Genomic DNA, 17,980 nt, shown 5'->3' on the forward strand with positions numbered 1-17,980 from the left:
CTATGAGGAGTTTGCTATAGATCACCAAAGATGTTAATTATAATTCAACATTGTATAATGAAATTAAGAATGTATGTGCATAACAAGTAGTTTTTATGGAAGACTTCAAATTTACCAACACAGACTTGGAAATATCTCTAGGAATATCAGCAGCAGAAACTGACAAACTGACACTGGATACACAGTTGATGACCCAGTTTGTCAGAGCAAATGCTTGAAAAGATCTTGTCTTGAAAAGATGACAGAACTGAAAGAATTATAATTTTGATATAATGTATACCAAAACTGAGTAAATAAAAAGCTAACAGTATACCACAAAGCAAATACAACGAACAGTACGACAAAAGGTAAAATAAAGTGCTTCATAAAAACAAAATGATCTAGATAACAAAGAATTATAAGTACAGGGAAAGAAAAGGATGTTAGAAAGGCCAAGACACAAACTGAACATAATAATGTAGTGGAGGATAAAATAAATAATAAAATGTTCTTTCAGTACTACAACAGCACAAACACATCTGTCAGTACTAGCAGTACACAGCAAAAGATTAAGCAAAACATATTCAGGACAAAAAATGGGAAGCTTCTACAGTATGTACAGTATGGAAAAGGAAATAGCTGATCACTGAGGTGATCACCAAGGAAGAAGTCAACAACATTTCCCAGGAAGTGGAAGGTCAGAGTTTTAAGTATTAAATACTATTAACTAAAACAGCCATTGACACAACTCTTTCAACGGTCACTCAAGACAAGGGTAGTACCCAGGGACTTAAAAGGTAAAAAAATTAAATTAGCTGACTATACACCAATATACTGTATCTGGACTTCTATTGCATGTGAGATTAGCATTTTATGACATGGAAACAATTATTAGAATTTCATCTACAGTATATGGAAATATCCTAAAAAATTAAAAAGATAGGCTTTTCCCAACAAACTTGTTAAGATTTTTCTGAACTAGTAACAACAGTTATGGACACATACTGTACATGGCATATGACATGGTAAATTTAGATTTTCAAAAGGTTTGTGAATATACAGTATTTCCTCATAAGCAATTGATTTTCAAATTGCAGGCAGTTGGCATTCAGGAAAACATGAGTAGATTTATAATTAGTTATAGAAAAAAGGGTATAGATAAGGGGTGAACCAAATTAGTGGGGTACCACAGGGATTTTTCCAGGGACCACCACTTTTCTTAATTTCTATAAATCTAAATCTTATCATAATACTTATAGCCATTATGTGCCAGTAGCTCCACTGGTAGAGAAGGTAGAAATTGCCGTATCAAATGAATTAAGTGGGAACTTTAGGAAGGCTGGACTGTACAATCTGAAATTTAACCAGAACACCAAGGTTAATTCCTCTTCTTTTAAAATGTGTCATGGTATCTTTAATGAGAAGACAATCAGGACCTTAATTTAACATCTCATCTGAAGTCGCTGGCCTTCTTGCATAGTAAAATACAGAAAACGTCACATTACAAGTGATTTTATTTGCTGCAATTCATAAATGTTTAGAAATGTCATTATTTAATTGAAATACAAAGACAAGGTTAAAGCTAATGTGGTCTTCATTAACCTCCTCAGTATGGTTTGCTGAATCTTGCACTATTTAATTAATAATTGCACTATATTATCTAAGTGTGAATTAACAGGAAAAAGTATGTTACATCACAGCTAATGTGATATCCACCACTGGCAGATCCTCAGACACAAGTACCAAGTGTTTAAAAACAGTAAAAGACAACACAATAGATGCAGGTGAAAAGCAGCAAAAGTATAAAAAGCAAACAAGAAGAAGAAAATATTATAAATATACAACACTGTGAGTATAGCTGGCACTTCACAAAGAAAATATAATTTCCACTGTCCTCTAAACCCAGGTACTGTAATAGTAGCCTGCAAGGTACTGTACTGTAGGTAGAGCCAGATAAGGATGTGAGTTTTCAAGTGCTTGCTAAATGCAGAAGACAGAATCTAAAGGAAACCTGTAGTGTACAGGTATAGAGGCTAGTCAAGAACTAGTCTTGGTTTGCCACAACTACAATTTTTTATTTATTAAGAACATAAGTGAAAATGGTACAAAAAAAAACAAACCCAGATGACAATTTGAAATGTAATTAATTGCAACATATCAACAAATCCACCTTTTTATAACAAGAGTAACATGATCAGAACATTTTGATTTTGACAGGACGTGGGCTTCTGTATAGTGCATGTAGAGCAACAGGAACAGAAGCGCAGGAAAGAAACGCATGTCAGCAATCAGCAGTGTATGAAGCAAAAATATGATAGATCAGTTTCTCTCTACCAGGCTCATTATGAAAAGATTTGAAGGTAGAAAAAATATTGTATGAGTTGGAAACAATACATTAATTTAACAACTTTATACTCAGTTAAATCATGACTTTGACCCTGCCACCAATGCCAGATTTCAAATATTTCAATTACTGGTAGCTTTCTTTTTCCCAGATGCTTTAACATAAGCTCCAATCACCAGCAGAGTTTGGGGTTTGAATTTGCAGTTAAGAGGGTGGGTTTCTGATTTAGTTCTGGTCTTAGTTGCATTTCACATAATTGACTGGTGAGAGGCAACTAAACACCTTAATCTCCTGTTTTTCATCATTATAGGCATTTTTAAGGAATTACATTTTATATAATAAAGACATATAAAATCGGGAATTAATTAAGTAAAGGGGGGAAAAAAGAAAGATAAAAAAATTAATTGCGAGCTAGTTTTAAGATATAATTAGATTTCTATCATTTATAATTAACAATATGTAGAAATATTTTTCTGCAATAAATGTTACAATATAAACCTGCTCAGGTTTACACTAGTCCAGAGTTTTTGAAAATGCAGTTTACTTTCCATCTTGAATGTGGATTTCTCTAAACTAAGAGCATCTACTGTTGCCTTAATCCAAAGGACAAACAAAGCAGGGTACACAAAATAGATGGAGAAGCGTGGAATCACTACTGCAGGAAGAATACGTTTTATTCTCCAAACACAAAACTACACTACTTTCAATCCAATTCAAATGAACAAATTAACAGAGAATATCTTTTAACCGGAGATGTGGCAAGTCAAGAGAAAACTTCCTGAAATCTTGTTACCTGTCATAAATTAAGTTTTTGGAATCAGTCTTTGTTGTCAAACTGTGTTATTGAGCTTAACAGTTCGGAAAGGATTTGTACTATACTTATATCTTGTATCTCTATAGTTATGTCACCTCATGTGACTTGCTGTCAGCCAACTGTCGACACTGGCTTTCTCTGTGCAGATGATATGGCTGTACTGTATCTGCTCTAAGGCATCAGTGCTATGAAACGATATAACAAAAGACCCTGAAGATGAATAGTTTTTAAAATACATTTTAAAATCTAGTTGTTTATTTTTCAACATTTTATTTAAGTTTGGTTATATTAAACATATTAAATACACTTCCCTGTTTGTTGCTTATTTCATTACATTTATATTTTTGTTTTTATTTTATAGCACTTTGATTCCATTTAGAAAGGCACTAAACAAGATTAGAAATACCCACTCATCTGTCCATGATCAGAAAACGACTTATTCCTGGAAAAGGCTGTAGCAGCCTGGAGTCAATCCCAAACGCATGCACATAAGGATGATAATGGGAAGAAGAAGAAGGAGAAGATCCTTACCAGAATTAAAATAATTTAGCTATCTATAGTTAATCATCTAATCCCAGTCCAAGAGATTCACAACCTGTCAGGCTTTGTACATCTTTTCCTCAAACATTGGATAAAAATCACATCAGTCTTGACTAATTAAGACAAATGTTTCAATTATGCAAGTGATCGTTCATAACTTGAACAGACTATGGTTCCCAAGACAAGAGTTGGGTTGCCCTTTTCTACGTGAGCAAGAAAACACTGTCATCATCAAGCTCCTCTAGCCTGTAGGGTTAGTTAATGAACTCTGACTTAAAAGGAAAATTCACTATACACATCTGACTCTTCTCTTTTACAGAATACAGCAATGTTTTGTGGACTAAACTGCTTGGCAGCACCACAAGCACAGATCTTGTGATAGAAAAAAACAGATTATCTTTGAGGGAGATCTTATTTCTCCAAGGCTTTTGAAAGAGCATATCTAAATCCTCAAAGCTTACACCACAGTCTTGTCATTGGTGAACTCCCGATTTCCCCTGCATTGTGTATGCAGCATGGATCACATGACTAGTTCTATTACAAGACTGTGGTGTAATAGGACTAGAAAGAATTTCAAAGCATGCAAACAAATGAAAAGTTGCAGACTGCAATTGTAAGACAAAATTCCAGCATGAAATTGGCATAGACAGAAGAGAGTACTTGATAGTTCATCTATTTTAACATACTGTATACAGTATCTCCATGTATATCTTCCTGAACAAAGGCTCCAACTCATAATGTATTACGATCTCTTAGGAGTTTATCTGGGAGCTATTTAAGAAATTATATTTATATTCCCGTTGACTATCAGGCCTGATTGACACAACAGCTGAACACTTCAATACGCACAAATACACCAGTCACAAAATTAATATTCCTAAACATGCAAGTAAGGCAAATCAAATATAAATGACTTCACTTTAAAATAACTGAAGGAATCTTTCAGTACTTACTAATGCTTAATGATGCCTTTCTGTTATCTCTTCCTTCCACAATGTGACATCGTTCCAGGACGACTACTTCGACTGGCTCAGACTTCTGCAGTAAGAAATAAATAACAAAATAAGCAACGGGACCATCCTTTCAGTTCAGATACAGATGTTCTTTTGGTTAATTGATGACTGACAAACTGCACAATGTAAAAGCTGGTAAAGACCAGTGTTTGGCTGTAACAAATTAACCTCTTCATGTATAGAGCGCAAAATAAGCAGAAAAAAATGCCCCACTGGAAAATAACCACTGCTCGTATAGACAGATGGAAAGCAGTCGCTCCTTAATTACTGCTTCCTACCACTCGGCTGCAGCTCATTGAGTTATAATAGAGTCCAATAAAGGATCCATTTTTGTGCTTAAACACACTGGGAAGCAAAACAATCCTCCATTCTTCAGGGGGAGAAGGAGGCTGAATCGTGCATTTCTAATAAGTTTTTATTATTACCTTCTTGGCAGCTAAAGCCAAATTAAATGTTGCTCTCTTGCCAGTTTCCCATTACTTCTTATTAAAATGTGCTTGGCTATTGTTTCTGTTGAATGTTATAAATGCTTTGAAATTGGGGTTTGGTCATCTAAAAAAAACATTTCAAGGTAGCAAATAAATGCTTCATCATATGCTGCTGTGCGTGAAGTCCCAATTATGTTCACATTTCTTAGACATCCTTGAAGTAATTTTATGTGCCAATAGGGAAATCAGAGATTTCTCTTTTTGTTTTTACATTTTGCTTTACCAGAAAATAGTCTATATAGCAAAAACAACTCATTGCGTTAGTGAAGAGATTCTGTGCACCCTCCTTAAATCTAAAAGATTCTGTTATTTCTTTTTTCTAACGTCCTCTTGACAGTATTAAAATCAAACTCCACCTCTTTGACTTGAGAGAAGGACCAGCATAAACAGCACAGTAACTTGCAAGGTATTCACCTTCTTCCAATGATGTCCCATTTTGTTGAATTACAGTGCAAATGATGTACTCATTTTTAAAGCTAATAATATTAATGTAAAATTGAATGTTTGAACTGAATAGTTTTATAGGTGCAATACTGTATGTCAGTAAAATTGCAAAACACTTTCAAAAACTAAAAATATATTGAATACATATTCAGCCCCTTACTATGGCAAACCTACATTAGTTCAGATGTGCAAAATTACTTTAATAAGTCACACAATTAAATAGCCCTAGTCTGTGTGCAATATCATGGGTTACCATGACTTCAGAATTATACCTCTATCAGTTATACCTCTATCACTGTAAGATCCCTCTGTCAAGTAGTGAATTTAAACCAAAGATTCACAGGAAACCAAAGATCTTTCAAAATAAGGAGGAGTGCTTAAATGTTTTCAGACAGCACAAAGCAAAGGAGGTAATAATCAAAGCATAAGCAGATGTATCTTGCTAAACATCGGAGGTGTCCGACAAAATAATGTGTGAAAACATCGTGGTGAGCGTCATGCTAACTTTTGCCTTGTTTTAGTCAACTGGTGGACCGGTCAAAGTGTGATGATGTGGTGAGAAATCTCCTTGAACACAAGCGATACACAAAGGAAGATCTTAAGTAAAAACCTTTTATTCCTTCAAGATAAAGACTGGAGACAGAAGTGTCCATTTTGTGGTAGGACAAGGCAAGACCACAGAGCGTTAGGATGACTTCAAGAAACCCTTGCCGAGGTTTTGGCTCCTGTGGTGAGTTAAGTAGAGCCTCTGAGGCACCAATAAGAGACCGACAGTACATGATCAGGGCGATAGGGTCTATGCAGCAGCAGTGTCAGGATCACTGTGTTATACTGTCACTGTAACAATGTCAATGTGTTAATGCCAATGGAGGTCATGGCCCATCCTAGCCTTGCAATCGTTTCATCCGGACAGTGTATCACATTTCACACTCAGAAGATCCTTTGATCAGCATTTATTTCACATTTTCTGTAATTGTGTGTTATTTACATTCATGATACAGTGAATGACTAAATCCATTAGACATGGATGCTGTTTCTTGCATCAGTATAACAGAATGCTTTCTGACTGATTTAACCATCTCTAAGAGTCATGAAAGAGTCATATGCTGAAACTCTACAGTAGACTAAAGAGAATAATAAATAGGACAACAAAAATGTGATTCCAAATAACATATACTGTAAATGAAAGATTCAGTAAAGATACAGTGAAATATACACAGTACATATGCTCAGAATACAAGATGTCAAATTATCCCACCATTTTAGGACAAGATCCTGAGCTGCACTGAGCAAGATCAGTCCAGGTTTACCAGATTTGGTGAAGTAATGAAACATGGCACAGTCTGATTTGGTTTTCTGAATCTGTAATCTGATGCAATTTCAGTCAGTGGTATGCATAGTGATGTCTTTTATTTTGAAATATTGTCTTGTCCTAGTAGGGAAAATAAATAATCTCAGGAAAATGTAACAGACTAATAAAATTGCTTTGCTTGCCATTTATATTAGGGGTCAGTAATACAAAAGTCTCAAATACATGTAGAAGACTAATCCTGGATAAACAGAAGACATAAAAAGTCCCTGTTAAGCCATGGAAAAAAAAATGAAAACCTACTTTAACTGCCTAGGAGAAAAAGCATTTTTACATTTTCTTCTAAACCAAATATCTACCACTAAGATGTTGCAAACCACCACTGACGAACACAGCCACCCAGGACTGATGTCATTCATCAGTCACTTTCTCTTCAAGCTCAAGGGCACTTAGATATGGATAAAAGATATAAGACAGGTTATCTTTCTGAAGCCAAACACTCTGATAACAAACATTTCTTTCATGCCTAGTCTGCTCTTTTTCTGATAAACAAGGAAATTAAAAAAACAATGAAAAGAAAAGAACCACCCTGATAAAGAAAGAAATATTTTTGTGATTATTGGCACCATACACTGAATTGGCAAAAAACAATGACCTTTCAAGGCGTTGGAAATATGAATTATATTGTTTTACACTTCAGAAGTGTGATTACAGGCTTGGCATTCCAAGCATTCTTAAACTATCTAGAGATCATATCTATTAGGTACAGAGCAAAGCAGGTAATTTCTATGTATAACATACTGTATAGAAATACAAACTACCATTTCCAATGTAGTCTTATTTTGTTGAATTAACATCTGCTGACATGCATGAGGACGGTCTAACCAAAACCTTGATTTGTCAATAAAGAGGGCTTGGCTCCAATGTTAGCAAGTCCGCCAGCTGTTGGTCCAACAAACAGATGGAATAAAGGCATTGGTCTCTGAATAAAATTCACAGATTTTTTTTTTTAAGTCTAATGGAAACCATTCATACATCGAGTTTTTAGCTCCTTTATCCAATACAGAGTCACATAAGAGCCAGAGCCTATCCCGGCATGCAATGGGCACAAGGCGCAAGGCACAAGGGATGCCAGTCCATCGCAGGGCACATATCTATTTCAGCTGTAGGAAGGGTTAGCTCTCTTCTTCTATCAAGACTTACTGTACAAAACGTTCATTTTAGCTGACCAATCTCACTCATTCTGTGCACTATTATACTATGGTATCATCAAACCATAGTATTTTAAAACCTATTGGAAATATATAATTCTAAACCCTACTACTACTCCTTTGATGAAAAGCTTTCATTAATATTCATTAATCTTTTTAGCGAGTAAAAACACATTACTGTATGTGACTGCACTGTTTGAGACTCACACAGGGCCAATTTTCCTAGAAGCCAATGCACCTACAGTACCAGAATGTCCTGGTACAGTGGGAGGAAACCAGAGCCCCTGAAAAAACCCCATGAGAACATACAAACTCCAGACAGATACTGTAGCACCACAGGTATGGAACCCAGAGCCATCGGGCAGAACTGAACCCAGAACTGAACCCAGGGCCATCAGGCAGCAATGCTAACCACTAAACCACTGTGCTGCCTCAATGGAAAAAAAGTACTAGATAAAAGGAGAATTCTTCAGTGAAAAGAACAATGCAAAATCCACAGAGAATTTGTAGTCTGAGACCTTTGTTCTTGCCATCTATTTTTCATCAGCAGTGGTACTGTGTATAAACATTGTCATCTCAGGTCTTCAGATATATCTACAAGTGCTTCAATTTGTTTTCTCAAAAATTGTATAAGGGAATCAATAATTAATGAATTTCCTAATGTCAGCCCTACTTTCGCCAAGAACTGAAACTGAAGAAAAAGAAAGAAGAGGTGAGAGATTAAATATTAACAGCACTTCCATTTTCACTAGTTCTTCACAAATTGCAATTGAAAAAAATAAAAACGATTTCCACTGTCTTACTATTAAAGACATCTATATTACTAATAGAAATCATTATGGAAGCAATGGACGAATTGAATTAATACAATAAAAACATTATATTTAGTGTAAAATAAATTATATCTAAGGCAGTGTTGTGCTGACCATGTTCAATGTAGAGTTTGATACCTGAATACATTGACCTCTGGGAAGAAAATTCCACAATAAGTACTGTATATATAAATCATAGCAATAGGTGTGACACCTGAAGAAGGCTCCACGGCCGAAACGTTGTGTTTTCTTTCTTCTTTTTTCAGCATGGAATAAACATATTACTTGTTCCTTTGCAGACTACGTATGCTGACGCAGCTACAGTACCAAAATGAACTATAAATTATAGTATTAGCTAAATAAGGCCACTTCTCTCCACAGATATAAAGATGACAAAGATGATGTACTGTAAAAGATGTTTAATAATACTACTACTAATAATATCATCTCATAAAACTGCTAATGTTGACAGTTGAAGTAGTCGAATAAGAAATAAATATGCAAAAGTGAGGTGCAGCTCTTCAAAGTACAGTATATTCTCGGCTTGAAAGGTGCCGATACAGTAGCAGCAGAACAAAGAGACTGGATCCAGCAACATAAATTAAATAGCGGCATAATCAGGCATGGGGAAATGTGCTCTTTACAAATGAGACAAGGTTCGTGCCGTTGAGCAATGATCAGAAGCAGACTAGTGAAAACTATGACAGGAAACTTCAGTCCCAATTTCTCAGACCAGTTATTAAATCTCAGTAACAAAATAAATGAATGGATGGTATCTCGAAATTTGACAAATTCCAAATAAAGCACAAAATCATGAACTTTGTGAAAATACTGAATAGTTGCCATGTTATCAAAAACCCTGGTCTCTCCATAGATGAGAGCAAGAGTTTGCATGAATTTTGAAATGAAGCTGCCCTTCCTGCTCACTAATCACTGCAAAGACTAATGTAATGTGATGTACAAGCAAATAAGTACAGGTTGTGCTGCAGACATTTCACCACAGAAATGTTCCAATGTGATCTGCACGCAGAGTTAACAGGTAAGTAGTCTCAAAATTGACTGCAATATTTCTATTGGAATAAAAGAAATGCATTTACAATGTAATAGGGCTGGTTCATCTCACAGGAAGTTTGGTTGCCTCGTTCTGAATCACAGAATATGGTGCTGCGTGTACCTGGATATTTAGTCTAATTTGTGATGTAAAATATTGGTTTTACACTGTACAGTGTGAATTTTATTATAATTTGAAATGCACTCATTAAATCCAGATCTTTCTAACATTGAAATATAATTGGTTTTAAAAAATAGTGTAACAGTTCCCCTTTAAAGCACAGCAGCTATAGTGCAGCATTGGGTAGGTCAGTACCAGTATAGGGCTGTATCTCAGCAGAAATCAGGGGCTTGCATAAAATTGAATGAAACCTTACAGCCAACAGATATGAGGCTGATTTTGGTCCACTATGCCCTTCTATCATTAACAAGTCTCATTGGGCAGTGATCATCTTTCATCATGACAATGATCTCTAGCACATTACGAATGGGCGGAGTGGTGGCTCTGTGGCTAAGGATCTGCGCCTTTGGCTGGAAGGTTGCCGGTTCATACCTGTGGCTGGCAGAGGAATCCTACTCCCTTGGGCCCCTGAGAAAGGCCCTTAACCCCAACTGCTCCAGGGGCGCCGTATAAATGGCTGGCCCTGCGCTCTGACCCCAAACTTCTCTCCCTTTCTGTGTGTCTCATGGAGAGCAAGCTGGGGTATGTGAAAAGACTAATTTCTAATGCAAGAATGATATATGGCCAATAAAGTGATCTAATGATAATCTATCCATCACATGCAGGTGATCCCTACTGTACAAAAACATCCTTAGTTTTACATTCTCTTTCAGCAGCACTTTTAACCAATGGACGCACCCTTGTCAGTAGCAAATTAAGAGCATGGACAATGTCCACTGCACGTTTACCATGTTTACTATGTTTGAGAACATCTAAGATTGCATCCAGCATAAAACTAATTAGGTTTTTTAACATATGAACTTAATATACATCGTAAAGGAATTAAAATAAAACACGATAAAGCAGAAATAACGGACAATCTGTAACAATGTGAGAAAACACAATTAAGACCTAGACAGATGTTGATGAGCGTTCCAGTGCACAAATTGAAAATTTGCTGGGAGGAATCTCAAATGACATTTAAAAGCAGGGCATTTTTTGGGCAAGATTCTCAATTTATCAACAACGCAAGTGCGAAATGATGTACAGTACCACAAGATGACTTGTCATAGAGACCACCTGTACAGAACTTTGGAGTCCTGAGATGAATGTAGTCAAGGCCATATGGTGTAAAATGACTAATGAGAAAGCTGACAGAAAGCTACAGAGAAAGGTTTCTGTAAATTAGTTACTGTATATTGTGTTTTTAGTACAAAAAAAACTAAATATAGAAATATGTATATCTCTATAACAAGTCAATAATTAACAAACTCCTTAGGTGACAGTTTTAAAGCTGTCTTTTGTAATTATGTTTGTAGAACATCAAAAAATCCAAAGCTCCTCATTGTATGTGGAAACAAAGTACAATGTTTTATTGTTTTATGAGAACAGTCTAACATTTTCCGTATATATTTTTTCCATACATCCATTTGCCAACGTTCTTCCAATTCAGGTTCACGGGGCAGCAGAAATCTATCCTGGCAAGCAACACGTACGAGGCAGGGTACACCATGGGCGGGACACCAGGGCAGGCCGACACAGACACAGTCACAGAAGCAAATTCACCTACAAGTATATCTTTGGACTGTGGGAGGAAACCGGGGCACCTGGAAGAAACCCAAGCAAACACGAGGAGAATATATTGTTACAGCTTTAGGTGACTGAGAAGTCTCTCTTAGATTTTAGATAAAGTTTGTGACACTGGGAAGAGTAAACACTTCTAACTCAAAGCAGAGAGGATGTTTGCTGAGGTCTGGGGGAAGGGGGGGGGGTCCTTTGAGCAGAAGCAAATCAATAGAGCTCACAAGAGGAGAAGAAAAAAAAGGAAGAGAGGAAGGAAGAAGCAGGCAACAAGGAGAAGAGAGGAGTCCAGAGGAACTGGAAGCATGAACCAGGCAAGAGTCCCTACTTCTTGATCACCCCAACAAAACCTGACCTGACTGGAGCTAAGTATTTAAACCTGGTTAGAGACAACGTGCTTTTCTGTGCTTTTAGGGCTCTTGGATTTCCTCAGTAAAAGATACCTCAGTTAGAAACGTCTTTCCTGCTTATGGTGCATTTGTATGGATAGAAATATAGGCTCCAATTTATTTTGTGGCATCTGGGGTGTAGAGAGAGAGAGAGATTTAACTGCAGGTTACATTGTATTTAGTTAGAAGGCAACTCATCTCTTCTGTGGCCTCTGTAGGCATATTAAGAGTTTAATGCTTAGTAGCAGTCTCGGTTTTCTGGGTGACCAGAATGTTAGGCCCCTGAAACGCCTTGTTTGTAAATACTGTACACAGAGAAACTTGTGTGTTGTACTGTATGCTGTGTATAGTGTAGTTTGTGTTTTGTGTCACTGTAATAAATTTTTGTTAACCAAGTGTGTCTGGATTGTTACTCCTCTCAACAAAGCTGTGCCAGAGAACAAAAAATTAATGAGCCTCTAGTTATACCAACCGCTCAGGTGTATTTCTAGAAATTACTTACAAGTTGGGGGTTATGATTAATTATTGACTAAACCGCTCAGTCTTTTCCTGATTTTCACCAGTTCTATAACAATATAAACACCAGGCATATAGCACCCCAGTTCCGGAACAGAACCTTGGGCCCCACCAGTGCGAGGTGGCAATCCTAACCACTGCGCCATCATGCTGCCCTGTTTTTTTTGTCTTTTTAATTGTATGCTCCAAAAATTAGTTCTCTATTGGAAATAATGAAGATGGACAGGACTGGAAAAGTGACAGTTTATTTTTGAACATCTCAGAATCACATTTCCATTAAGAACCTTAGAGCAGTTATAAAGCATCTGATGTGTTACTCCGTGTACCATTCCAGCTTGGAATATTTTGGGATACTGCAGAGGCCCTGATATCACAGAACTCCTTCAATGAATAGGAGGATGAATATAAGATTTTATTAGCTCTTGCATACTGTTTTGCATAAAATACATACTGCATGTACACCTACACTTTTTTTACCAAAATATATTTTGCATTTAGATAGAAACAATATTTACATGCGTTTTGCATTTTAGCACATAAGCAACTTGCATTTTTCCAGGACTTGGAAATGACAATGGTCTGAGATATAAAAACCGCAGAGGCAAGACCTGTGGTCCACCACACCCTACTAACAAATTTGTAGAGCTCCTGCTGCAGCCCTGTATCCTTCAGCCAAGAAGCCCCAATTTAAGAGCTTTGCTCTCAGTGGATTAGCAGGTGATAGATTTTCTTTGTTAAGGTCGAGTTCTTCCATGAATTCTTAGATAACACGCTCTGAGTCATCAGTGTCACTTGTCATTTCCAGAGAGAGCTCTGCAGCGTTGAAGTCCCAGCCTATCAAAGGAGATGCGATAATGTGGAATTTATCAGCATAACGCACTATAAAATACAGCTGCTCTCGAGCGAGCCTCTCCTTCCAATCTCTTTTGCAGGGGACAGACGTTCAGGACACTTTTTATGGCAGGACTGGCAGGGTTTCTGTTCAGAAGCAGCAAAATAATACAAATAAAATTATTGCTACCAGCATGCAAATCACTGGCATGACTTGGCTAAAGATTTGCCAAGGCAAGACCAGAAGACATTGAAAATGTACTGGCAGAGAGTTTGTGGAAAGAAGAACTCCCTCTGATTATGATCTGCTTTAACAGGATGTGAAAATCAGGGATCTGTAAAGCTCCATATGTTGCTTTCCTTTGTTTCGTGCATCATTAAGAAAGAGCTATTTATACAGAACCAATTTAAATCTACCTAGTCACTAGCACCATGCCAGGTTTTATCATTTGGTTAATTAGATACACGCCACTTGTTTTGTGAAGGATTTTTGTAAAAGACAACAAAAAAAGACATTAAGACTAACTGCAATGCCATGGGCTTTCTGCTACTCATTACAGCCTCAGTGTGAAGCACACAATTAACAAATGAAACTGAAAACAATCGCAACAAGTCTTGAACAATCATATAGCCTTTAAGATGTAGTAATATAGTCATATAAGAAGTAAATATGAAAAAAGTTCAAGAAATGACATCAGACATGACAAGAAAGCAACTGCATGAGAGATGATGTCAAAAAGGAAAGTTCAGTATTTAGTTTTTTTTAATACAGTATATGGCCAGCCCTTTTCAAAATATGGCTGAAAATTCTGATACACAATAAGATAAACTTTACTGACAGTCAACAAGTTAATCACTAAAGACATTAACATACAATCCTTAGTTTAGATTCTTCACTTAATATAGAGCCAGCCATTAATCTCTGAATTTACAAGTGATGTTTTGTGAAGTCTTTAAACTTTAAGTAATATCATAAAGATATTATGTAAGATATTATGGTCTATCACATTGATAAGCTACCAGTGGTATACCTTAATGGCTCTAGAAAAGGAGTTCTATGTATACAGGCAGTACAGCCTTCTCCCAAAATGAATACATCATGTTCTTATGAGCATAAGATGACTCTTTCCTCAGAAAAAAATAAACTATCAATTTTTCAAATTATAAGCAACATTTTCCATTCACAACCTTTTAACAACACACTTCACAAGAGCTCAGCTGTGCTGCAGATTCAGAAGTACGAAGCATTACAGTACATTTCTTCATTTCAAGATACAGTAAACTGCTTTTGTAAGAAAAACTTTTATCTGCTTTGCTAGCTTTGTTTTTATTTAATTCACCTTGTTAAAAAAGGTTTACAGTGCACTTATGTTATTAAAAATTGCTTTAAATTACTTATTTTCTATTTTTCTTGCCACAAATAAATTAGCACTGGCTCTAGTATCAGTAGAGGATTAAGCAACTGGAAATACTATATCAAAAATGGGCTTGCTGCCTTGAACAGACACAGGTTAGTTGACTCTATGCAATTAAGTTATTATGCTGAACCACACAGCTTTAAGCTCCTCTGCTGCCCACTGCTGTAAATTGTCTTATTTTAATTGAAGGAAGCAATATTGTTGAGGTCTACATTATGAAGCTGGTAATACATGAAGGAGGACATTGGGCTCACTCCAGCTGTGGCCTTCAACATTAGGCATCCACATTGCTTACCACACACACTCTGTATACAGTACCTAAACCTATTGCTTATTTGCAGTTTTATCTTCACCCTCACTGTACCTAATTGATCCCATTGGTATGATACTTTAAACCTGTCACCTGTAAATGAGGCACTAAGGGAGATCCCAGGCACAATCTCTATTTCTCCTTGTGAAACATTTCTACAACTTGCTTATTATTTGGTGATATTTGAGTCCAATAAACTTATATTTTCATGCACACAGCAAATCTCTCTAATCCATTACTTTTCAGCATCAGTTTCTGCTGCAAGGCTATTTCATACCAAAAATTATGTATCAGCTTATGAAGCTGGTGGTGTCTTTCTTCCACTCTGGGAAATCCAATGGAAATCAATGAAATAACAATAACAACAATAATAATAACTGTTGCTGTTAACAACTTCTTAACACCTTACAATACACACTTTAAGAGACATATAAAAGGTTATTCTGGGATGTTTCCAAAACTCACAAGCCAGAGGCCTTAAAAAAAGGCCCCAAATCACTGGCAGGCCAGAAAAGGCAACAGCAGTGCTTGAGTGGCAATCATAATACAAGGGGCTTGCACTTTCACCTGGCCTGTTTAGTCTCTGGCCTTGGCTCACCTCCCTGACATAGTGTAAATATTATACTGTCACCAGTGCTTGAACTGAGGGCCGGGGATAAGAACTATCTAGTTTATGCAATACGAGCCTGATATTCTAAGTTGAATATTTTCTTCAAATGCATTATACTTAAGAAGCTTTTTTATTTCTAAATACACATTAGACAGATTTTAAACAGTGATAAAATATCCTGCCTTTAATGTTGTGCTTAAAAGATATTAACATGACAAATGGTGTGCATTAAATAACAAACACTACTGTACACTATTACTTCAACTTGATAGAAGGGTGATGATATTTTGCAACAAACAGAAAACCACAATATGAGCATGATCAGTATTAAATATACTGTAGACAAGACAAACAGCCTCCATGGAAAAAAAAATAGTAGAAAGGCTCTCAGAAACGGGGAGGTGATCCAATTAATTAAATCCATAACAGGCTGTACTTAAACATTCTTACTATCTACTAAAGATAGTAAGATATTAACAACAAACATAACAATATAAAAAAATATTATTTTTGTATCACACATCACTGCTTTGAAATTCAGACCATATTTCAAATAACAAATAAATCATGGACCACTCAATGAAAAATACAAAATTATTTAGAAACTAGTTTATTTGTAGCATGCAAACATTCTCATTAAGTAACAAATTTACAGAAAAGTTGAAAACTATATATTTAGAAAATTGTGTTGCAGGGAATGATAAAGGTGTACAATAATCTACAATATGAGTTTGGTTACTGTGCTCTGTGCTTTGCAAAAATATTCAGACCCTTTCACAGTTTTCACATGTTGTTGCTTATTAAGAGTGAAGTCATGACACTTTCAAGTAGCAGTTAATATTTGTAACAAGTAAAGGTTTACTCAATGCTGAAAAGAGAAGAAAAAAACAATGTTTCAGCTGTGGAGCCTTCTTCGGGTGTGTAATATATTTATACAATTAATATTTGTATATACACATTAAAAAATAAATAAGTAACTACATGGTTATTATGTTATAAAAAATGAAAAAGTAATGATGACATAAGTTAAAAACTTTTGCTTTAAATTAATTAAATCAAAACACTGATCATCCCTTCGAATCCTGTGATGCCAATCATTAAGAAATGAAATGAGTATCAAATCACCACAAAATGGCTGTCCCTGCTAGCTGCACAAGCAAGAAGCTGTGCAGGGATGCAATTGTTTAGAATTATTTGAATTATTGCTTTAAATCAGGGGTGGGGAACCTTTTTTCTGCCAAGGGCCATTTGGATATTTATAACATAATTCGCGGGCCATACAAAATTATCAATTTAAAAATTAGCCTGCTATATTTGGTCAAACATTTAATTAACTCACCCCTAATGTGATAGTGAAAGCGGCTTGTTGTGATTCCAATCTCCACTGAAGAGCATTGATTTTATCCAGACGCATTTGGCCTCCCAATTCATTGAGTTGAGCATGTTTTGAGCTGTAATGACGCTCCAGATTGGCTTTTTTCATTACTGCTAACGCATCGCCACAAACTAGGCACACAGGTTTGCCTTTGACTTCAACAAAAAAATAATAATTTGTCCATTTCTCTTGGCCAGATCGACACTCTGCATCAACTTTTCTTTTCTTTATAGTCGCCATTTGTAGGATGTCACACCACTTAAGTTTTAATAACTATCCAGTGTGTGAGCGACGCGATTATTTTGCTTTGATCGCTGTTTTAATCCTGCATCTTGGATTTGGAACATATCCAACGTTTGTATCATCGACTCTTGAGGTCTTTTCTGTGTACTGTAATTTCCTTAATCTTCATCTGAGATTCAGTTTTTGCGAGGATTGTTGATCGTGGACGTGTGGATAAAGGTTGGATTGGAGTTATTGTCTGTGTCGACAAAGAAGTCGACAACATCATCATCAATCATCGGAGGCAAGGTCATCAACGTCGTGAGGAATCATCTCATCGCATCTCGTCTCATCATCACCGGATCGCCGTAGTTTCGCCACAGTGTGTTAACACTTTCGCAACGTGTACACTCCCAGCCTGCCTGGCACTGACTGTCCTCTGAGTCATGTACTCGTATGTGTCCTGTCTATCCCGTAATGGACGTTCCTTGCTTGACCCTCAAAATTTACGTTATTATGATGATTCACTTAATATAAATGTATGTTGCTATGAAAAAATCTCCT

The 17,980-nt window shown here is 36.3% G+C and overlaps 1 protein-coding gene across 7 annotated transcripts in view; it reads right to left on the reverse strand.

Annotated features, from left to right (window-relative positions):
- Positions 1–17,980, reverse strand: part of inpp4b (inositol polyphosphate-4-phosphatase type II B) — a 408,611-nt gene that overhangs the window by 248,268 nt on the left and 142,363 nt on the right. For all 7 annotated transcript variants that reach the window (XM_088633072.1, XM_088633066.1, XM_088633061.1 and 4 more), the window contains one exon: positions 4,631–4,715. In XM_088633072.1, the coding sequence (XP_088489198.1) occupies positions 4,631–4,715 (85 nt within the window). The remainder of the gene's footprint in view (positions 1–4,630; positions 4,716–17,980) is intronic.

Source organism: Lepisosteus platostomus, chromosome 1 (assembly GCF_059453375.1).
Source record: "Lepisosteus platostomus isolate fLepPlt1 chromosome 1, fLepPlt1.hap1, whole genome shotgun sequence".
In the NCBI taxonomy this organism is placed as follows: Eukaryota; Metazoa; Chordata; class Actinopteri; order Semionotiformes; family Lepisosteidae; genus Lepisosteus; species Lepisosteus platostomus.